At 38.6% G+C, this 24,531-nt stretch overlaps 1 protein-coding gene across 1 annotated transcript in view; it reads right to left on the bottom strand.

Moving 5' to 3' along the window:
• The window catches only part of MCM9 (minichromosome maintenance 9 homologous recombination repair factor), a 150,096-nt gene that overhangs the window by 14,102 nt on the left and 111,463 nt on the right, over positions 1–24,531 (bottom strand). The window contains exons 7-8 of the mRNA XM_027848576.1: positions 3,410–3,612; positions 1,658–1,861 (exon numbers count right to left, since the gene is read on the bottom strand). Of these exons, the coding sequence (XP_027704377.1) occupies positions 1,658–1,861; positions 3,410–3,612 (407 nt within the window). The remainder of the gene's footprint in view (positions 1–1,657; positions 1,862–3,409; positions 3,613–24,531) is intronic.

Below are 24,531 nucleotides of genomic sequence, written 5' to 3' on the forward strand. Positions count from 1 at the left end.
CATACAGTTAGTAGATTTTTCTTAATTGCATGTCAGTAGTGTGAGAGGTGAACTGATATGAGAGGCAACCTAGCATTGTGGACAGATCCTTAGACTTAAGAGTAAAGGAGACCTGGGTTCTAATCTTGATTTTGCCACTACCTCTATAGGACCTTGAACAGGTCACTTCTCTTTGGGTTTCAGTTTCTTTCCCTTTAAAATGAGGGTACTGGACTAAATGACTTCTGAGACCTCTTCCAGGATGAAGAGTCTCTGGTTTAAAGTAGCTGGCAAAAAGATCATACACCTCTCCAGAGGGAGCTGGAGTAAAATGTCTCAAGACCCCAAGATAAGCTGTACCTATCCTGTATTCTGGCTAAAAGTTTTCTTTTTATCCTGGATCTCATTGGCCCCTTGCAGACCTGGCTATGGCTAAACTTCTGCCCTGGGGCCAGCCATACTGACTTATTTCATTTCACTCCTTACTCTCCTCATCTCTCTTCCCCTTCCCTTCCCACTACCCTTGCCACAATGCCCACTGCCTTGCCACAGCATGAGTAACTTTCTTTCCTTCCCTCTCCCTCTTTCTTTCCAAGATCAATTCAACTCTGTCATTATTCTTGAATGGGATGAGTCAATCTATTCCACAATCTCCATCACCCCCTAACCTTCTGGATTAAAGTGGTCCACCTTGGCCTCCATTCCCCATTTGTGGTTTCTCCCTTATTAATATGCAAGCTCCTTAAAGGGACTCTATCTTTGTTTTTGTATTTATACTCTCTAGCATTTAGCACAGTACTTAGCACATAGTGAATATTTAATAAATGCTTCTATCTATTTATTTTCTTTATCTCTTAACTGTCCTGCCAACAATAAGTCCATCACCCTGATCTCCCCTCACCCCCCCAAACTAGGGCTCCCCTTCTGACTCTGACTCCTGCCTCACTACCCCATACACCTCTCATTGATGAGCTTTTGTCTTTTTTTTTTTAAAGCATTTTTTTTTAGGTGAGGCAATTGGGGTTAAGTGACTTGCCCAGAGTTACACAGCTACTAAGCGTTATATGTCTGAGGTCGCATTTGAACTCAGGTCCTTCCAAGGCCGGTACTCTATCCACTGCACCACCTAGCTGCCCTACTTTTGTCTTATCTCACCAAGAACAAGGCCTCTAGAACACTTCTTAGTGAATACTGTACCCACCCCCTCAAGGTACCTTACTTTATTCTTTCCTTCCTTCCTATCTCTATCTTTTTTATTTATTCATTCTTGATACCTTTTGTTTTCATATCACTTTTATTTCCAAGTATATGCCTCCTACCTCCACTATCCAGAGAGCCATCCCCTGTGGCAGAGAATAAAAAAGAGAGGGGGAATAAAAAATTCAGCAAAACTAACCAACACATTGAAGGAACATTTATGTCAGTCTATGCAATACCATACTTGTATTCTCTCACTCTGAAGAGACTGGAGAGAGGTGGGTGTCTTTAATCATCTCATCTTCATGGTCAACCTAAGACCCCCTAAGAAAAGTATACATTTCTCTAGAACCACTCTCTGAAAGAGCAGAAAGGAAGCTTAGAAGAGTGGAGTCCAAAAAGCAATGTTTAATTTTCACAGCTACAAGACCTGACTTTTTAAATGACTATGCAGACTAAGAAGGTCCCATGCAAAACTTACCTTCTGCTAAGCGGATCAAGCTTTCCAGCAAGCGGATAGTTGTTCGGGCTGCGTTTCTACAGTCACTCTGGCGCTGCATTTGATAGTAACGGAGAAGAACCTGGTTGCTCACATCAGATAATTTGGGTTGTAGGTTCCTAATAAGGCAGAAGTAGGTTTTCATCTTTTCCATGCTCCAGAGCTTTTTGGATTTGTTTGGGCAACCTGTAGATCAAATCAATGTTAGTCTCTCATTTCTAGGGTCAAGCATAAATCTCCACTTCTTACCAATTTCTTCAAAAAGATGACCTTCCTTCTTCATACCTTGTGTCTCAAAAAATCAAAACGATACTCAGTTCTTAGTATCTTTCTCCAGGAAAAGTACAGAAAAAATTAAAGTTATAATAATGGCAAGCTTCCTATTTCTAATGTCAGAAGCTAAAACCATTTACGGTCATTCTGGTTTATCCCAATATATTGGCTAGTATTTGAATGTTCCTAACTAATCTTTGTTGAGATATTTTATAGTTTCAATTTTTTGCTTTATAACTTAGCCCAATTCTCCTTGGATACAAGGGGTAAGCTATCTAAAGTCATTTGAGACCATCTCTTCTAAAAAAGAGGCCTACTATATAGTTATGCATTGTTACAAATCACATTCATGCCATAAAAAGATTTGGTCTTCCTCTCTCTGATTCACTTCTTTGCCAGGATTCTACACAAGTACTTGTTCCAACAACTATCAATGTCTCATTCATGAATCAGCTAATTGGCTTCTCTCTAAGATGAATCTCATTTGTTCACATCTAATCTTCCTTTGCCCCTTTGATACTAAGAAACCTGGACCTAGGGAGGGAGAAGGCATTGTAGCCTCCCTACATTCCTTTTTGTTTCGGCCAACCATCTTGGACCTGACTGGCTAGTGCCTTCTGATGGGTTTTAGCTACCATCACCTTTCTTGTATTCCCCTATTCCCAGCTGGTCACAGTTTTTCCTCCCTACTTCCTGATCCCTGAAAATAGCACATTGCCACCTTAGGTATTCTAAAACAATACAGGGAAACAAATAAAGGGGGTTGGTGAGGGTGAGAATATAATAGCAAATGAAAAGGAGAAAGAGTTTTATACCTTGTAAGCTTCTTATCATTTCCTCCCTTTAGCATAGTATCTAGTTTGTTATGAAATGAGAAAAAGGCTAACTCTTTCTTATCTCCTTCCTTCCTTTTGACAGGTCTTACTATGATATTAGGTCATCTCTAACTCTCTCACTGCATATCTGGATGGCCACGGTCTAGTTTTTTAGACCTTTTAATGTTACTTCCCTAGTCCTCAATTATGAATTTGAGAGTCTAAGATCTTAAGTAAGTTCCATGAATTTCCTATCGTTTTCCCTAGTCTGCCCATTCCTTAGAGTTCTTCGTCTTAGACTGCAGGTTTAGGGATTTCTGAGTCTATGTCCCCAGGGAGGAGTGGATATGAGGGGAAAAAAGATACATGAATCTCCTCAGTCATTGGTTTACAGACAAACCTCCAAGGATGGATGGACATTGTATACTTTTCCTTGTTCTTAGACACTGGATCCAATCCCTTCCTTGCCTCATGATAAATAATACCCCACTTTGGGCCACCCATCCCTAGGGGTATCTCCCCCAGATTACTTGTTTGCATCATACACAAAAATGCTTAAGTATACAACAGTATCAACACATTCTTACTCCCCAAACCCCATAATTGGGTAGGATCATTTTAACACAACCCTTTTATCTTCACTTACCTTTATTTTCTAAAATAAAAGAAGAAATTATGCGATCCCAGTCTTCATTTCTGGTGTCAAGTAAAACCAGGATCAAGTCAAATCTACTTAAGAGTGGGCTTCCTAGGGCCACATTCACTGAGACCGACTCACAGGGGTCATATTGGCCTTTGGGGTTGGTGGCTGCCAGGATGGTGGTTCTTGTGTTTAGTTTGCATACAAGGCTAAGGACAAAGATGTTACAGTTCATTTTCTGATATCTACATTTTTCATGTGACTTATATTTTTAAAAAAGCAACAATAAACTTAGTTTACTGATAGAAGTGATTATTGCTGTGCACTTATACCAAGATGATATAGAGGTAAATAACCAAAAATATAATATCATGTGGAAGAAAAAAAATGATTCAGGGACATAGCAGACACATTAAACTTTATATATACACATAGATATGGATAGATATAGATAGCTACTATTCCTTAGGATGAACAGGGAAGAAGAGGAACAAATAGTAAGAGCATTTGTTTTCATAAATTTTAATGGTGGCTAATTTTTCAAAATAATATTGCAAAATTCTTTGAGGAGAGGAAATACAATGTGAAATTTCTCTCTAAAATATGTATATTCTCCATTTGTTTTCTCAATTTGGTGCCTGTTTTTAGTTGCAGTGGAATATTCCCAGACCAGCAGTTATAACTCAAAACTTTCAATGATGACATCAGCAAATTTGTTCTAAATTTATTTTATTTCTGATCTATTTCCAGTTGGCTCTAGATTAGCAATTATCTCATGTCCTGAGCTTTATTGTACCTTAGAGCCAACAATCTTTACTTGTGACAGAATTCACAGGGAAATAACCCTGGCTCCTTCAGGGTAGGGCTGTTTTGGTTTTGTCTTTGAAATTCCAAAGTCTATCACAGTGCCTTTCATGTAATAAAAGCATATTAAATTAGACTGGCATCTAAAAGATCAACAGGTATCTTTCTGAACAAACCACCCAACCTTATTTAAAAACCAGCAACAGTGAAAAATGGTGTCTAGGCAGTCAGCAACTCCAAGGACTGTTCCAAAACTCATTTGTAGTGAAATGCTTATAACTCAAAACCCATTTTTATCATACAAACTAGATTTTATATAAGATTCCCAAGCTAGCCATAAAAAATTATTTAATCCATAATGAAATAAACATTTTTAAAGAAAAATAGTGGTATTTCTCATTTTTGTATACCATGGCCCTTGCACCATGGGGAAGATGAAGATAAAGGAGACAGATTCAGCTCTCAAGGAGTTTATGGTCTAGTTTGGGATATAATATGAGTACACAAAGAAATATGAAACAAAGAATGTAAGACATGACGTGAGCGTTACAAATAAAGATCTATGGGGGAATCAGAGGCGGGATATATCATATTTAATTGAGAGTGATCAGAAGTAAATATTTTTTTTATAATCCTGTGTCTAAGTGAATATCTTATTTATTTCTATTAGGATTTCCTCAATGTGATTAAGTAGGATTAAAACATTTTGTTTATAATATTTAGCAATGGTCCATTCCATTTCCAACCACTATGCCAGAGACATCAGCTTTAAGCCAAAAGGAGTGCTTTTTGCCTACACAAGAAGAGAACTGAGCACTAATAGTGAATCTCTCTCCCATTCTTCTCTAACATGGTTATGTGTGAAATAAAACATTATTATTGATTTCCAGCAAATGTCCTACAAGGTTTTGGGTCCTTTAGCCTTCTTCTCTTTTCATTCTATATTATATCACTTAATTATCTCATTAGCTCCAGTGGATTCAAGTTGTCATTTCTATACAGATGATTCCCACATATCCAGCCCAAGTTTCTCTCCTGAGCTATAGTCATGGATTACCAACTCTCTATTGTACATTTTGAACTGGATATACTATAGCCATCTCAAACTCAACATGTTCAAAACAGAACTCATTACCTTTTCTCTGAAACTCTCCTTTCTTCCCATCTTTCTTATTACTATGGCACCACCATCCTCCATAGGCTCTTAACCTTCATGTCATCATTCTTGATTCCTTACTCTCACTCAACCTACCATTATCAAATCTGTTGCCAAGTCATGTTGTTTATAATTTCATCATATTTCACATAGACATCCCCTTCTTTTCACTCATACAAGTTCAAGCCCTCATCACTTCTTGCCTAGACTATTACTATCATCTTCTAATTGGTCTCTCCGCCACAATCTCTCTCTCTTCCACTTCATCCTTTACTCAACTGTCAAGATGATTTTTCTAGAGCATAAATTTTACCATGTTACTTCCCTGCTCAGTGAGGTCCAGTGATTCTCAATTAGCTTTAGGCTCAAATATAAATTTCTTTTTGTGGCATTTAAAGTTCTTTATAACCTGGCAAATTCCTACCTTTCCAGTCTTCCTATACTTTACTCTCTTCCCCATACTCCATTATCTATTTACATTTTTCTACTTTCAGTTCCTCAAACATGATACTTCTCTCTCTGGTCTCCACTGGCTGCTCCCCATGTCTGGTGTGCTCTGTTCCTTTACCTTTACCTCTTCATTTCTCTGGCTTCCTCCAAGATTCAACTCAAGTCCCACCTTCTGCAGAAGGCCTTTCCTGGTGCCCCCCAGCTGTGAGTGCCTTCTCCTCTCAGATTACCTTCCATTTACTGTTGAAAGGAAAATTCTTTGCACTTTCACCCTGCTAAAGGAGAGAAAACTCAGGACAAAAAGAATCAAAAGGCGTTTATCATTCAAGGTAGGAATACATTGATAGGCGGATCACTGGAGATCAAGGTGGGGTCAGCTTTTATTGATAACTGGCATAATGAGATAAAGAATTTTGATAGGTCAACCATCAGCAAAAGAGGTTGGCCCTTACATCTCAATTTTTCCCTATGGTAGAAGTACATGACAATTTCCAGGTACAAACAGGTAGGGGGTGACTTCACTACATAACAAATATCAGGGAATGGGTGATGCTTTACCCCAACACCAACTGACAAGCAGGTCTGAGGTCACTGAGTCAGCATGAATTTCAATATTACTCTGTATATGTACCTAGTTATTTACTGGTTATTTGCCCCATTAGAATACACACTTTGATGGCAGGGACTGTTTTTGCCCTTCTTTGAATCTTTAGCACTTAGTACAGTGTCTGGCACATAGTAAGCTCTTCATTAATGCTTGTTGACTGACTGACCATCTTGTGTCTTTTCCACATACAAACTTGAGAATCTTGAGAAAAAAATGTTAATGCACACATTTCGCCTTTACTTGCAAATTTTCCACCATATCCGTGTATACTGTCCCATTGCCAGAGAAGCCATTCCACCTACTCTGTTTTTCCATCCTTCTGCCTCTGCCTCTAATCCCCAACCACCTCCCTCCCCACCTTTGGAGAGTAACTAAACTGTACTGGACCAATGGTGCCACCTGGTGGTAGGTGAAAGGAACATTATACCCAATGAATGAATCCTGTGATGCTTCCTTGGAGGGGATCATATATATACTTCATGCTCCATACCTTTTCCTGTCTTTCACCAGTCATAACTTCCACAGTTGCCTGAGATGGTATTTCTTTTTCACATACACAAATTTTTTATTTTCCCTAACTCTTCCTTCCCATTTCTCTTGTAATTCATGTCCATCTACCTCAGGAAAAATTTATGCTCTTCTCTTTGTTTTTTTCTGCAGCTCCTCTATGAGAAAAAAAAAATGCCACTAATCATGGGAGGCAGCATGATGAAGTGGAACAGCCACTGGACTGCAAATCAAGAGAGGTAGCCTTAATTTTGGCATTGACTGTGTACAAGGCATTTAGAGAACATATTTAGACTTGCTTCTTGTAAGCATAGCTTCAGATAAACAAAACAGTGTGGGTGTGGTGGAAAGGGTGCTGGATTTGGAGTCCAAAGACTTGGATTGAATTTCCAGCTCTCTCACTGACTAACTTAGCATTTCCAACCTTGGGCAAGGCCCTTAACATTGCTAAGTCTCAGTTTTTTTCATCTATAAATTGGAGATAATAATGTTTGCCCTACCTATCTCACAGAGCTGTTGTGGGAAAAGCACTTTCTAAACTGTAAAGCACTACCTAAATGTGGATTAGATTAAAATAATTTCTTATTCCATTTTGCTATTTTTAGTTAATATTATAATAGTATTGCTTATAATTTCGCATCACAAAATTTCAGTATTTCAGCAACATTATGGTCTAAATAAGCCTTTGTGCACTAGTGTGGGAATCTAACTACCATTTAAAACTTTATTTCTAAGATAGGAATCAATGTACTGAAAAGTATATGCATAACTAACATTTGCTGAATTGATGAATAAAAGAATTAAAATAGATGTGAGTTTCAATTCAATTCAATAAACATTTATTAAGAGCCTACTATCTGCCAGGCACTGTGTTAAGTGCTGGGGATATAAAAGAAAAAGAAAGACAATTCCTACCTTAAAGAAGTTTACAATCTAATGAGGGGAGACAACACTCAAAAAAAAGGAAGCTAGAAAGGGAAAGGGATTGTGGAGAGACACCTTGGGGTGCCCAGTGAGGGCATCTTGCTCTGTGGAGCTGAAACCAGGCAGTACTTCAGACGGAGAGTGCAATCAGCTGGAAGTCCCATTTCTAACCCTCTATGAAGGAAAGCTTTGGGAGAAGTTCAGTTCTCTACCCTCCAGCCCTCTCTAGTCAGAGATCCTCATAAAGAGGAAATGTATGAATACCATATTTACAGAATACTAATCATGAAGTAGGAACTGAGATCAGAAAATGTAAACCATCAAGACACAGGAGTCTCTGAGATTTATAGCCTCCATTTATTAATTGCCTTTTGGCATGTTGCTTATAGGCGAAGTGCCATTCTAGCTATGATTGAAAAAAAATTAAAATAATAAAATCAATTATATATGTGTATATGTAAAGACACACACACCTATCAGAGGCTAAAATTTCTAAAACAACTGTGTCCTTAGAGAGAAAGAAGAGACCTAAGTGGGAAGCTTCAAACAGCAAAGAGCTGAGTATGCAGGTATTCGTCTCATCATTGGCTGATTTCCCCCTAGTGCCTACTTGCTCCAAATGTGCTGCTAGCCTTTGCAAACAAGACAAGCAATGGTTCTGCAACCACATCAGAAAGAAATGCCTAGGGGCAGCTAGGTGGCATAGTGGATAGAGCACTGGCCCTGAAGTCAGGAGGACCTGAATTCAAATCTGGCGTCAGACCAAACGCTTGACACTTACTAGCTGTGTGACCCTGTGTGACTTAACCCCAATTACCAAAAAAAAAAAAAAAAAAACCAAACAACCTTCTAGCGCTCCGAGGCACGTCCTACTTCAGCTAACCTCCCCCCCCCCAAAAAAAAACAAAAAAACTCACCAACTTGGCAAAAAGGACTTACCTGGAAGGAAAAGAACCCAGAAACCTCAGGCAGACCATGACTGCATCAGTTTATTTTTTATGTGGAAGATATCCTACAAACCCCTTCTAACCCATTATCTTATAACTCGACCTCACCCTGCTACAGAATGATACTGGCTAGGTTAGGTAACAATAGTGGTTTATAATCTCTAACGTTTTGATAGCTCATGATCAATTAATACCCTCCATTCCCAGAATTCAGGATTGCCAGGTAATGTTCCTTACAGAAGTACTGCATACTCCCACTTTGTCTGGAAGGGGTCAATTGCTTTTCTGGCTTGATGCTGATAGTATCCCTATCCCTCCTCATACGGTCGTTCCCTCCTTTAAAGCCTCTTCTTGATGAGGGAGACAGGTTCCTTCTGGTTGCTTCTGATAGGGGGTAGGGTTGTTCTCCATTTATTCCATGTTCGATCCTTCTGCATTCCTTATATTATTATTCCATTTTATGAATTAGTTCCACTAAGTTCTCTTAGACTTTGGAATCCATTTTGATGGGTACCCATGAATCCTACTGATAGGGGCATGAGGTATGAGAGTCAATCTCTGTGTTAAAAATTGACAGTCGCAAATAACAATCACTCAAAGCCCTGGAGGCTCTGGGTACTACTGAACATGTTTGTACTGAAAGACCTGGTCATTAGACTATATGATGATGATGATGATGATAATGATGATGATGATGATGATGATGATGATGATTTTTAGAGAGGCAACTGGGGTTAAGTGACTTGCCCAGGATCACACAGTTAGTAAGTGTCTGAGGCTGGATTTGAACTCAGGTTCTCCTGACTTTATGACTGGTGCTTTATCCACTGTACCACCTCGCTGCCCCCCTATGATCTGATCGCTGAAAAGAATTTTATAGATAATCTAGTCTGGTCCAATGTCCACATTATACTGAGAAGGAAAACTGAGGTTAAGAGAGGTTACTGCCAGAAATGTCAAACTCACAGTAGCCAGCAGCAGCCAAGAAAACTCCTGAGTAGGACCCAATTAGATTAAAATGTAGTTAAGAAATGTTTAGCAAAATAAATAAAAATATAATACAACACGTTGCTCAGTCATTTTCAGTAGTGACCCATTTGAGGTTTCTTGGCAAAGATACTGGAGTAGTCTGTTATTTCCTTCACCAGCTCATTTTACAGATGAGGAAACTGAGGCAAATAGGGTTAAGTGACTTGCCCAGGGTCACACAGCTATTAAGTGTCCGAGGCTAGGTTTGACTTCAGGGTCTTTCTGACTCCAGAACTGGTGCTTTATCCACTGTACCACCTAGCCACCCCCATATGATTTTATCGTTGAAAAGAATTGGTGGCTCAGAAGGATCTGTTTCTATTTGAGTTTGACACCAATGGGTTATATGACTTGCCCAAGGTCACACAGGTATTAAATCTTTCTCAGTCACCACTCTCAGCATGAGCCCTGTTTTGCAGGCACTGCCTCTAGCTACCCAAAGCTGGTAATTGATGAGTCTAATGAACACGCACCAGACAAAATCAAGGGGTATGGTCAGAGGCAGCTGGGAGCAGAAAGTTTAAGGGCCACTGGGCTTGAAGAACACTGCCATGAGGAAATAAGAGTTCCCTGTTCTGCTGCAAATGCACAGTCTGACAGCATTGGCAGGGTGAAATATCTTCATTTGTTCTTTCCATCTGTCTTAATAGCTTGTGGATGGCATATCATTGTGAGGAGGAATTGAATCTCCAATCTCTTCTGCAGGTTCCCATAAAACACGGAATTCATCAGTTCTGGTACTTGGTCTGAAATCTAGGTCACAGATCCAAAGTTCAAAAAGTCCTGAGAAGATATCTTGTCCTTTTACAAGGCCTTTTTGCAACTGAGGCCTAAGGAAATTAAGTAATTTACCCAAAGCAACAAAATAGTGTCAGAGGTCCTCTGTTTTCAGAAGCACTGCTTTTTCCACTGTATCATGCTGCCTCCCTGATGATGTGCCAGAAAACTGTAACCATATCACAAAGGCTACAGAAGGAACAGAAGGCAATCTGTAGCAATAGTCAATATAGAAGTGGTTGTGGAATGGTAGGTACACTTAAGCATTGTTATTAGAGCTGTGAACTGGTACAACCATTTTGAAAAGCAATTTGGAATTATGCAAATAAAGTGAATAAAATGTCCTTACTCTTTGACCCAGAGATTCTATTACTGGGCTTATATTCCAAGAAAGCCATTGATAAGAAGAAAGTCCCCATATGCACCAAAATACTTATAGCAGCACTTTCTATGGTAGCAAAGAATTGCAAACAAATATGACTGAATAGGAGAGATTTGAGAAGGCACTCTCGACTCACACTTTCATAGAAATGAGAGGTTTACAAGATGTTGCACATTTCACGTTTTCAGACTTCTTAAAGATATTGATAGGTTATACTGATTTTTTTCCTCTTCTTTTTCTTTTTTTTTTCCTTAAAAATACTATTGTTATACGAGGTGGCCCTGGGAAAAAACTATGATGATGTTAAAAAACAAAAGACATAAATAAAATTTTATTTTAAGCAAAAGGTGATTTGGGGCAAGGGATCAGATAACATAACGTAGAAGAATGATTAACCATCCTAATTACAGTGATGTGTTTTTGGGAGAGCAGCAAATTAGTCATGAAGTCTTTTTATGTAGTACCAAGGTTCTGGGGAAATATCTAGTGGCCACAGGAGTCTCCAGGATCTTCATCAGGGATACTAGTCATATTCATAATATCATGTGAGATTGTTTGGGAGCAGTCCAGATTCCAGTACTGTTGGGGAATGATATTTTTGGCCAAGGTGTTGCTTCCAGCAATATACTATTCACTTCTTGGTCTCCTAGGTGTATCTTCTGTTTTTCTGTATGGTGTACCTAATAATACTACTGCTAAATGTAGACCTGTGTCCATAGAGAACTATAATCATGTAAAACTGAGATCAAATGACTAGGTGCAATAAGTATGTGTTTAAATGTTGCCATTTTGCTATATTTTCATGCTGAAGATACTGCATATGTATTTAGCTTTAAAATATAGGTTAAGTTTAATAAGATCATAGGTGAAGGCTGGAATAGACCTTACAGGGCTTAACTCATTTTAGAGATGAGGAAACTGAGAGGTGTTCAATAACTTGTTCAAAGTAACACAGGTAGCAGCACCATGGTGAGGTAATTGATCTGGATTGTCCCTACTCTGCAGATGTACTTACATTTTAACATAGAGTTTATGAAACCCAGGTGAGCTAATGTTGTTCTACACTGACTGCCAATATAATGCTTCAAACTATTCAGAATACGGAAAACATGATTCGTTTACTTATATTGTTACACATATATACAAACTCCAAGTATTAACACTCAAGTATTTAAAATACACAAATGGACCTATGATCTCATAGGTTTGGGAGTTCCCTTCAATGATTCAGATATGTGCTCTCATCAATTGGATGTTCCTATCCATAGCTGTCCATCCTATACAACTTTTGTCCATGTTCTCTGAAAAGTTTACCACAAGGGATATGCACAACATGCTGGAAGCCTTCTTTACTTTCTCCCTACATTGAGAAGGCACCAGTGAAACACTCTGTCACCTCTCATCCCTTGCTCGTACCATAAGCCTAGTCTATTTTTCCTTCCTGTCATAAACTTCTTTACTGATATCCTTTACTCTTTTTGTTCTTCGGATTTTATCACCAGCTATACCGGCTATACGTTATAGCATTCTCACACTTACCATGCATATGTCTGCCGCCCTATGTATGATACACATCTGTAATTCTTTACAGGGAATGAGGCTCTTATTATTTCTTACTTACAAGCACGAGAGAATAGGGAGCCTCCAAATGTGGAACTTCAAGAGAGTACTGCTTCCTCATTTAGGCTGGGAACTAGACAGCCAAATTGTAAGAGGAAAATTCTGCTTATACTATAGAATAGAAATTGATTAATTAGATGGGTGCTTGTCAAATCACATATTTTGTATACTAGATTATCTCTAACATACCACCTAGTTTTGTGTTTCTAAGGCTTCCTGAGCACTTTCAGGTAACTAAAGTTTTCTTTTTTTTTTTTAATGGTAATTTTTATTTATTTTTTTTTTTCAACATTTACTTCCACAAGATTTTGAGTTCCAAATTTTCACCCCATCTCGCCCCTCCCCCCACCCCAAGATGGCATACATTCTAAATACTCCTTCCCCTAGTCTGCCTTCCCTTCTATCTCTCCCCTCCTTCTCTTATCCCCTTCTCCTTCAATTTTCCTGTAGGGCAGGATGGATTTCTGTACCCCACTTCCTGTATTTCTTATTTCCCAGTTGCATGTGAAACCATTTTTTTTAAACATGTGTTTTTAAAACTTTGGGTTCCAAATTTTCTCCCTTCCTTCCTCCCCACCCACCCTCACTGATAAGGCAAGCAACTAAATGTAGGTTATATATGTGCGCAGTTATGCAAAACACTTCCATAGTAGACATGCTGTGAAAAACTAACTCTATTTCCCTTAATCCTATCCTACCCACCCTTTTATTCTATTCTTTCTTTTGACCCTGTCCCTCCTCAGAAGTATTTGCTTCTGATTACTCCCTTTCCCAATCTCCCCTCCTATCACTCCCCTACTCTCTTGTCCCTTCCCCCCCATTTTCCTGTAGGGTAAGACAGATTTCCACACCCAATTGAGTGTGTATATTATTCCCTCCTTAAGTCAAATTCTATGAGAATAAGATTCACTCATTCCCTCTCACCTTCCCCCGTTTCCCCTCCACTGTAAGAGCCTTTTCTTTTCTGGTTTTTTTTTTTTGTGGGATAATTTACCCCGTTCTACCTCTCCCTTTCTCCTTCTCCTAGTATATTCCTCTCTCACCCCTTAATTTTATTCTCCAGATATGACCCCTTCATTTTCAGCTCACCCTGTGCCCTCTATCTATATCTATATATCTATATCTATCTATCTATCTATATATATATATACATATAATTTTCTCCATTCCAACTACCCTAATACTGACAAATGTCTCATGAGTTATAAATATCATTTTTCCATGCAGGAATGTAAACAGTTCAACCTTAATAAGTCTCTTATGATTTTCTCTTTCCTGTTTACTTCTTCATGTTCCTCTTGAGTCTTGTATTTGAAAATTAAATTTTCTATTCAACTCTGGTCTTTTCATCAAGAATGCTTGAAAGTCCTCTATTTCACTGAATGACCATTTTTTCCCCTGCAGGATTATACCCAGTTTTGCTGGGTAGGTGATTCTTGGTTGTAATTCTATCTCCTTTGCTCTCCGGAATATCATATTCCAAGCCCTCTAGTCACTTAATGTAGAAGCAGCTAAATCTTGTGTTATCCTGATTGTGTTTCCACAATACCTGAATTGTTTCTTTCTGGCTGCTTGTAATATTTTCTCCTTGACCTGGGAACTCTGGAATTTGGCTACAATATTCCTAGGAGTTTTCCTTTGGGGATCTCTTTCAGGAGGAGATCAGTGGATTCTTTCAATTTCTATTTTGCCCTCTGGTTCTAAAATATCAGGGCAGTTTTCATGGATAATTTCTTGAAAGATGATGTCTAGCCTCTTTTTTTGATCATGGCTTTCAGACAGTCCAATAATGTTTAAATTCTCTCTCCTGGATTTATTTTCCAGGTCAGTTGTTCTTCCAATGAGATATTTCACATTGTTTTCTAATTTTTCATTCTTTTGGATTTGTTTTACAGTGTCTTGATTTCTCATAAAGTCACTAGCTTCCAATTGCTCTATTCTAATTTTTAAGGAAGTATTTTCTTCAGTAATCTTTTGGACTTCCTTTTCCATTTGGCCAATTTTGCTTTTTAGGGCATTCTTCTCCTCATTGGCTTTTTGGACCTCTTTTGCCATTTGGGTTACGCTATTTTTTAAGGTGTTATTTTCTTCAGTATTTTTTTGGGTCTTCTTTAGCAAGCTGTTGACTTGTTTTTCATGATTTTCTTGCATCAACTCTCAGTTTTTGCTCTACTTCTCTTACTTGCTTCTCAATCCCTTTTGACCTCTTCCATGGCCTGGGACTGATACATATTTTTCTTGGAGGCTTTGGATGTAGGAGCTTTGGCTTTGTTGTCTTCTTCTGGTTGTATGTTTTGATCTTCTTTGTCACCAAAGTAAGATAATATAGTCTGACTCTTTGTGCTGCTTACTTATGATCCCGGCCAATTACCTGAGTTTTAAACTCTTTGTTAAGGTAAAAGTCTGCTTCCAATGTGAAGAGTGTACTGTCCCAAGCTTTGGGGGTTTGTACAGCTGTTTTCAGAGGTACTTCTAGGGACCTGTAAATTTTCAGTTCTTCCAAGGTGGTATGATAAGGGGCAAAGTGTTTCCTCTCCACCACCACAACAAGCTCCACCACACCAGCATTCCTCCTCACCCCAGGACCACCCCTCAGAACTGTGACCCAGATCCAAGCACTGGTAAAGCAAGAGATTCCTGCCTCAGCACTGGCAAAGAGATCCCTGCAATCCCCCTCTGATCAGCCACTTGATTCCCCCTCAGTCTGTGGGCCAGAAGCTAAAGAAAAAGCCACGGCCCTGGGCCGAGCTCAAGACTTGCGGTTGAGACCTAGCTTCTCTCTCACCGCAGTCACAGACTTTTTCCACTGACCTTCTAAGTTGTCTTTGGCGTTCCTGGGTTGAGAAGTCTGGAAACCGCCACAGCTGCCCGTGATTCAGTCCTCTAAGGCCTGCTCCAGGGTCACTGTGGTCTGCGTACCCACACCAAACTGCGCTCCTCTCCCCATCCGAAGAGGTATACCTTTCCGATCAACCATCTAGGCTGTCTTTGGCTGGAAATTTGTTTCACTCTGTCTTTTTGTGGGTTCTGCTGCTTTAGAATTTGTTTAGAGCCATTTTTTTAGGTATTTGGAGGGCTTTGGGAGAGAGCTCAAAACAGTCACTGCTTTCCCTCTGCCATCTTGGCTCCGCCCTCCAGGAATGATGCTCTTGCTGTCATATAGTAACATTGGTAAACTTTTAGTACTGAAGAGACAGACTTTTGCTTTTATGGGAAGCTTGGAATCTGAAAAAGCACTTTACAACTTCCCAAAGGCAATCTAGCCCACTTTCCTTATCCTATTTGACTCTAGGCCCAGTTCACTGCCCATCTGTCCTGTCTGTCCCAAAAGTACAAACTGTTGAATAAACTCCATAGGTGTTCATCCAAATGTATAGTAACACAAACAGTAAAATATTACCCCCAATTAAATGAATAATTCATATAATGAGCAAAACTTAGTATATTTCAAAACAATGAAGTGGGGGAGGGATAGAGAATAAGTACTTATTAAGTACTTTACAAATATTAAGTCATTTGATAGACAATATGCTAGTCTTATTTATGGAGAGTATGTATTCTTTACATACAGTGTAACACATATGAAAATTCCTAAAAGATGGTCCTGAAGTCTAAGACAGCTAGCCATTAACAATAAAAAAGCAATTTCCATGAAAACTCACATTGCAGCCATAATTCTAGTCAAAATTTTGCCACAGATCAATTAAAATATATCCCTATTGTTGTTCAGTTGTTTCAGTAGTGTCTGACTCTTCATGATCCTATTTTTGGGGTTTTCTTGGTAAAGCTACTGGAGTAGCTTGCCATTTCCTTGTCCAGCTCATTTTATGGACAAGGAAACTGAGGCAAACAAGGTTAAGTGACTTGCCCAGGGTCACACAGCTAGTAAGTGTCTGAGGCCAGACTGGAACTCAGGAAGATGAGTCTTCCTGACTTCAGGCCCAGCATTCATCCACTATGCCACCACTCAGCTGCCCCCCAAAACATATCCCTATGAGACAGCAAAATGAAAAAGCAGATGAATTTAAAGAGTTCCTGAAAAAGATGATTCAAGGAATCAAATCAGAAAAAGACAAAATAGAAATGGAGTTAGAAAAATGAATAAAGAATTCAGAATGACAAGATAATAGTGGTTCAGGAAAAGAATCTTGCTTCACATTGTAGAATCCTTTATATTTCCTACCCCCAACAAAGCAAAAGCCTGCTTTATTTTTAATGAGATTTAAGAGAAGATTAGGTTTTATTAAGGGTTGTAACAAAAGTGGGTAAGGTTCAGAATATTCTGATTTTGTAGAGTTTAAGATGCACATTGATCTCTTCCTCTTCTCACTTATCCTTTCAGGACTACTGCTAATTAACACCCTGTCCTCATAAGCCTTGCACCTGTAGGGACCTGAACTTCAGAGCTTAGCATTCAGCAATGTGAACTCTACATTATATCAGGCAAGGAGACCAGAGAGGTTAAAAAGTAAGAAGAGCGCATTTAGATTCTGAAAATGAGAGACTGGCAGGCAGAACAGGCTAAAGTAAATAAGAGAGATTCTTTTACATGGAAACGGACATAGAAAATGGCCATCAAAAAACAAAAATAGGAAAATGAGTGACTTCCAGTCAAGATGGCAAAGTGAGAGATTGAAAGGGAGCCAACCTCCTTAATTTCCCCAAGATAAGACACATCAAAAAGATTGAAAAAGGCTAAAAACACTCAGAAGATACTAAAAAATATGCCCCCAAATAAAAAGAACAAAGGGGATAAGAATATCTGCACAATAAAAATCCTAGAAAAATGTATAAGAAGCAATGAAGACAGAAAAAGAAATTATGTAAGATACTAAGAGATGTCTTCAAATGGTTAAATGATCCATTTAAGGAATTCAAAGGAGAAGTATAATTGGCAAAAAAAAAAAAAATTCTCAAGAGCTAATAGAATAGCTTTTAGAAATTGAAATGTTATGGGAGGAACTACGGTTAGAATGCTAAAAAATATTGGAAGGAAATAATGAAAAAAATGAACAATAGGGAAAAAATAGAAGCAATCCAAAACTAACTTAACATAGTAGAAAATTGTTGATAACATAGATGAAGTGAAAAAATAAGCCCAGAAATAACTCAAACTGGAAAATATGCAAATGTAATTGGCACAGTTAAAAAAGTCAAGTGCAGCAACCTCTGCATTCCTGACATCCCAGAAAATTTGTAAAAAATAAAAAATCTTGAGTATTATAGTTTGGGAAACTGCTTAAGAAAATTTGCCAGAAATATCAAAAACATGTCATAATACATAAGCAGAATGAATCCACAGGATTCTGACATCAAAAATTTTCATAAATACCAACACCACAATTACAAAGACAAAATCTTGTAAGCTGAAAGAAAGCAGAAATCACATAGCAGACTTATGTGACACATACAACATTCAGATGAATGGCCATGAAACCAGAATCATCTTTCTAGTCAAACTTAATATGCCCCATGATGGCAAGACATGGACATGGACTAGGCACTTGGACTTCAAAATATCTTCACAGAGACCTATATATTCTATTTTAAAATTAATTTACGAATTAAAAAATATTGTTTTTGTATTACTTTTATTTCTAAATGTCTGCTTCTCTCCTCTACCCAGGTATGTTATCCTTTGTATGAAAGAAGAAAAGAAAGAATAAAAGCAGTTCAGCACAACTAATCAACATATCAACCCAGTCTGACAGTATATTTAGTATGACATACTAAAGTATGTATGCCAATTTAGTACGACATACTAAAGTATGTACGTCAATTTAGTATGACAAAACTCCTGCAAAGAAGGGTGAGAGATACATTTCTACATCTCTTCTTGAGGGTAAGGCTTGCTCATTATAATTACATAGAATTCATTGTTGTTGTTGTTGTTGTTCTTGGCCATTTACATTGTGGTAGTTATAGTATATATTGTTTCCCTGGTTCTCCTTACTCCACTCTGCATCAGCTCATCACTCTTCCTATGGTGAGTTGGAAATGACTGAAACAACTCAACAACAACAACAACAAATGTTATTCTGAATCCTTCATAGTTGTTCTTGTGGCACAGTAATAATCCATTATATTTAAATGCCACAATTTGTTTACCCACTTCCCATTTGCTGAACACCTATTTTGTTTTTAGGGTTTTGCTAGGGTAAAAAGTGCTGTGAGATACATGCATTTTAAAGAAGTTATTAAAAAAAAAACAACTAAGCTTTCAGGCAAAACCATAACATACTTAAAACAATCTCAAACAAAGATAAACCAGTTACTCACTAAAAATGAGAACCTTCAAAGTAGTGTATTGGCTAAACCATTACATTTTTCAGAAGATTGTTTTTAAAAAATAGAGTAGAAGAAGGGAAGGATCAGAGGTAATCCCAAATTAAAGCTCTATCTTTGTTAACTTGGAAATCTAGATTTAAAGGTAGCTAGATTGTGCAGTGGATAGAATGCCAGGTCTAGAGTCAGGAAGATTAATATTTCTGAGTTCCAATCTGGCCTCAGACATTTACTAGCTGTGTAACCCGAGGCAAGTCCCTTAACCCTGTTTGTCTCAGTTTCCTCATCTGTAAAATGAGCTGGAGAAGGAAATGCCAAGCCACTCCAGTATCTTTGCCAAGAAAACCCCAAAAATGGGGTTACAAAGAGTTGGACGTGACTGAAACAAGTGAACAACAACTAGATTTAAGGATTTAATTAGTTATTAGTATAAGAAAAGAATTTTGTTTTAAGTGGTCAAGTTAAATTTTGATTAGAAGAGTACAAAATTGTATCATTTTTTGATAAAGTGAATAATCATTTTATAAAAAATAGAAGAAGAGCCAAATTTAGCAAAAATAACACTTATTGTAAATGGAAAAAACTCACCAAAAAAGGGCTACAGAATGAACTAAAAAGTAGAAAATGACTTTTTCATTTCATTTTCATTTCATTCATTTCATTTTCATTCAATGAATTTTTGATGTTAGAGCAATAAGAATCCAGAAAAGCTAGCTATGTCAAAATCACCTTAAGGAATTTAAAAACACTTCTGAACCCTTTCCCTTCTAACACTCCCTCTCAAAAGAAAGAAAGAAAGAAAGAAAGAAAGAAAGCTCAACAGAAAAGAGGGAGCTACTGTTATTACTATAATCATAATAAGCTTCGGCTTATGATACCACGGTATATATTACCACTCTAGAATACTGGAGCCTGCACTGACCCTGATATCTCCAGTCATAGTATGTAAGCACACTCTCCCAACCAACTCCAAGTAGTGTCATCTACCTACCTGTTTGGATTGAGAAGTGATGAGCTACTTAGTCTTTCTCTTACTTTATTTCCTATCTCATGTGCTAGTTAGTCCTGAAGTAATCCGGAGGGTACTTGTTACCCACGTGCAAGCTCTAGACACCCAGAAAAGAGTCTCAATCCCACAGCCCAGAGTGTCATTCTAGCTAACTGACCCAAATACCCTGATCCTATCCTCCTTGACCCCCATGCCTCACCAAAACCCAGGGAGTTCTCAGGCTTCCTTGCCTTACCATTGTCTGTGCCAAAGCCATGGAGAGTCTTCCCTCCTTTCTTCCCTCAACCCCAGGAAAAGTCATGCCCAAGGTTAAAAGGAGCAGGCACTCTCCCTCATCAGCCCTAGCCCTGTCTTCTCCTGCCCTTGCTAAAAGCTGAGACTGTTGAGGAAGGAGACAGAAGTCCTGTCTCTTCTGCTATACCATTATCTTCCCTTTCACCTGCTGAAAGTAGCAAGATTTCCTGTTCCCACCCCTACCCCCAAAGCAGAGAGGATTCCATGAACCCTAAAGCTGAGGAAGTTCCCTCTTCCTCACAAAAAGTAAGAGGGTCCCTTGCTTCCCCCATCTCACCACCAACACAGGGAATATTCTCTATCACTCCAGCCCCTAAGTCTGGTCAAAGACTCCAACCTGGCAAACTACACCACAGAAGCACCTAAGGCTCACACATATATTACCTTAGCTAGACTTACCCTCCTTCTACTCCTATTCTTGAATACAGAAATAAGTACGACATTTTTTAAAGATGAGAAAGAAATTCAGTGATGTAAAAGATCTAAAGGATAAAATCTCTTCAAAAATGCAAGTCGAAGCATCCATGTGGAGAACAGAAGAAATTCCAAATGATAGTAAGTTACATTGGATAATAAAGAAATTCAGTCTTAAAAAAGTCAAAAAGAGTTAAAAGAACAATTAGAGAATTCAATAGGCAACAAAAATGAAAAGCCCAGGATATTTAAAGAACTGAAAATCTAACTAGTAAATAGGCAGGACAAAGTAACAGATTATGAAGACAAAACAGGAATTATAAATAATTTAATTAGGATCCCCAAAGACCCAAAAGGGAAAAATGCTTTACATAATTAGAAAAAACTTTCCAGAGTGGTCAAGATCAAGCAACATACTGTTTAAGTAGAGAGAACATATAAGGCCTCAGAGCATGGAAAACTACTAACAACAATAAGCAGCCACAGAATTGTTAAATTACAGAATTTCAGAGACAAAGAAAAAAGTCCCTGAGCATCTAGAAATGAAAAACAAATACGTTACAAAAAATACTAATTAGAATTACACCAGGCTTTCAACCACAACACAGGAAAGCCAGCAAAGCTGGACAAAAAAAAAAAAAGCAAAAGTCTTTAAAATTAGAACTAGAACCCCAAATCACAAAGCCCACAAACATGACCATATTGTTTGTAGACCAAAGAATTCACTTCAAAGACAAACAAGACCTGAAAGAATGTACCAACAAAAATCCATGATTAAAAAACTCAAAAAGCAAGGGAGGAATAACAACAAACTGACTGAGTGACAAGTTTAACAAATATGATAATATTAAATATCAATAGTTGTAAAGCAAGTTTCATTGATTATATTAATGTTTAAAGTTACATTTATAAAAAAACTTTAAAAGAAAGCAAAAATATGTTTCTTGGAGGAAAGACATTTAAATCAGAAAGCATCAAAAGAGATAAATAAGGATGGTATAACTATGTTAAAAAGTTCTGTTTAAAATGAGACGACAAATTTTAAATATGTACTTCTCCCTGAAACACACTAATCACTCAGTCCTTTAACCTACTCACCTTCCACGAATTACTCCTCCACTCCACTTCAGCTATACACAAAGATGATCATACCCTCAATCTTGCCATCACTCATAAACGTACCACCTCTGCGTTCAAGAATCCTGAAATCCCTTTATCAGACCATAATCTATTGGCTTTTCACCTCTTCCTCTGCCTTCCCCTACATAACCCTATCGTTCATCCACACTATGATCTTCAAACCCTTGACCCCTCAATTCTCTCCCAGACCATCTCCCTTGCACCAGCCACTCTTTGCTCTTCTTCCCACCTTGACTCCTTGGTGAAGCAACTCAATTCCACACTGTCCTCCTCTCTTGATTCCCCACGCTCTTGTGATGTCACTGATCATGCCCAGCCAAGCCTTAGACTTGGATCATTCCCATCATTCATCACCTTCGCTCCTACCCACATGCTGCAGAACTAAGGTGGAGAAAATCACACAACCTTTCTGACTGGGTCCACTACAAATGTGTGTCACATAACCTCAACTGGCCCCTAACTTTTGCTATCTTACTATATCTTCCTCATCCCGCTCTCCACATTGGCTCTTTCAAACCTTTTCTTCCCTCTTCCAACCTCCTACGGTTCCCTCTCCTTCCACTCTCTCACCTGAGAACCTTCTCATACTTTACATAAAGAATTGAGGCTATTTGCCATGAATTCCCTTTTCTACCCTCTTCTTCATCTCCTATTGCCCATGTTCCTTCAGCCACTCTCTTCTCCTTCACTCCTGTCTCAAGTGATAAAGTGATTTTTTTGGGGGGTGGGGTTTGGTTGATTAGTTGTACTCAACTCTTTGTGACCCCATTTAGGGTTTTCTTGGCAGAGACACTGGAGTGGTTTGCCATTTTTTCCAGCTCATTTTACAGATGAGGAAACTGAGGCAAACAGGGTTAAGTGACTTGCCCCGGGTCACACAGTTAAGTGTCTGAGGCCAGATTTGAACTCAGGTCCTCCTGACTACAGGGCCAGCTCTCTATCCACTGCACCACTTAGCTGCCTTCTAAGCGGTCTTACTTCTTACCAATGCTCACCCTTCTACTTGTTCAAGCAATCTTACCCCATTCCATCTTCTCCAATAGAATGCCGCCCTCTGTCATCCCTACTCTTTCACTTATTTTAGTCTTTCCCTCTATACTAGCTCATTGTCTGCTGCCTACAAATATGTTCATGTCTCCTCTATCCTGAAAAAAAAAAATACCCCTCATTTGAGCCTTCCATCCCTGCTAACTATCATTCTATATTTCTTCTGCCCTTTGTAGTTAAACTCCTTGAAAAGGCCATCTACAATAAGTGCCTCCACTTTCTCTCTACTCATTCTCTTTTTAACCTCTTACAATCTGGCTTTCGACCTTATCATTCCACCAAAACTCTTCTCTCCAAAGTTACTAATGATATCTAGTTGCCAAATCCAGTGATTTTTTCTCAGTCTTCAGCCTCTTTGACCTCTCTGCAGCCTTGGACAGTATTAATCACTCTCTCTTCCTTGATACTTTTCTCTCTCTAAGTTTTTGAGGACACCACTCTTTCCCTCCTTATCTGACTGCTCTTTCTCTGTCTCCTTTGCTGGATCCTTTTCCAGAATATACCCTCTAACTGTAGGTGTCCTTCAGGGTTCTGTCCTGGGCCTTCTTCTCTTCTTCCTCTATACTGCTTTACTTGGTAATCTCATCAGCTACCATGGATTTAATTACCACCTCTATGCTGATGATTCTCAAATCTAACTTTCCTGCCTCAATTTCTCTGACCTCCAATCTTACACCTCCAACTGCCTTTCAAACATCTCAAATTGTATGTTCAGTAGACATCTTAAATGCAATATGTCTGAAATGGAACTCATTATCTTTCCTGCTGAACTTTCCACTGCTCCTACATTTCCTATTAATGTAGATGGCATCACTATCTTTCCAGTCCCTCAGGTTCACAACCCAGGAGTCATTCTGGATTTCTTACTATCACCTCCCCTCCCCACACCAGCTGTTGCTAAGGCCGGCCAATTTCATCTTCGCAATATCTCTGGAATATGTCTCCTTTTCTCCTCTGACATTGACACCACTCTAGTGCAGGCAGGCTCTCATCACCTCACACCTAGCCCACTGGTGAGTCTGACTGCCTCAAGTCTTGCCCCACTCCAATCCATCCTCTATCATGCCACTGAAGTGGCTAAATACTTCCTAAAGCACAAGCCCAGTCACGTTACCCTTTCTACTCAATAAACTCCAATGGCTTCCTATTGTCTCCAAGAGCAAACACAAAATGCTCTGGCATTCAGAGCCCTTTTACGTCCTACCTTTCCAGTCTTCTTATACCTTATTCCCCAACACATACTCTTTGATCCAGTGACACTGGCCTCCTGGCTGTTCCATAAACAAGACACTCTATCTCTTTGCCCTGGGTATTTTCTCTGCCTGTTTCTCATGCCTGGAATGCTCTCTTCTCTCAATTCTGACTACTGATCTTTATGGCTTCCTTTATGTCCCAACTAAAATCCTACCTTCTACAGAAAGCCTCACCTAACCCCTTTTAATTCCAGGGCCTTCCCTCTTTTAATTATTTCCTATTTATCCTACATATAGCTCATTTTGTATATATTTGTTTGCACATCATCTCTTCCACTAGATTGTAAGCTCCTTGAGAGCAGGGACTGTCTTTTGCCTCTGTTTGTATGCCCAGCTCAGCACATTGCCTGGCACATAGTAGGCACTTAATAAACATTTATTGACTAATTGATGTAAATATGATTCTGCAGTAAAATTTATAAAGGAAAAATTCCCAGAGTTTAAAAGAAGGAATAGATTTTTAAAACTCAATAATAATTGGAG

The sequence above is a fragment of the Vombatus ursinus genome, unplaced genomic scaffold (genome assembly GCF_900497805.2).
Source record: "Vombatus ursinus unplaced genomic scaffold, bare-nosed wombat genome assembly UNPS02006779.1, whole genome shotgun sequence".
Lineage (NCBI taxonomy): Eukaryota > Metazoa > Chordata > Mammalia > Diprotodontia > Vombatidae > Vombatus > Vombatus ursinus.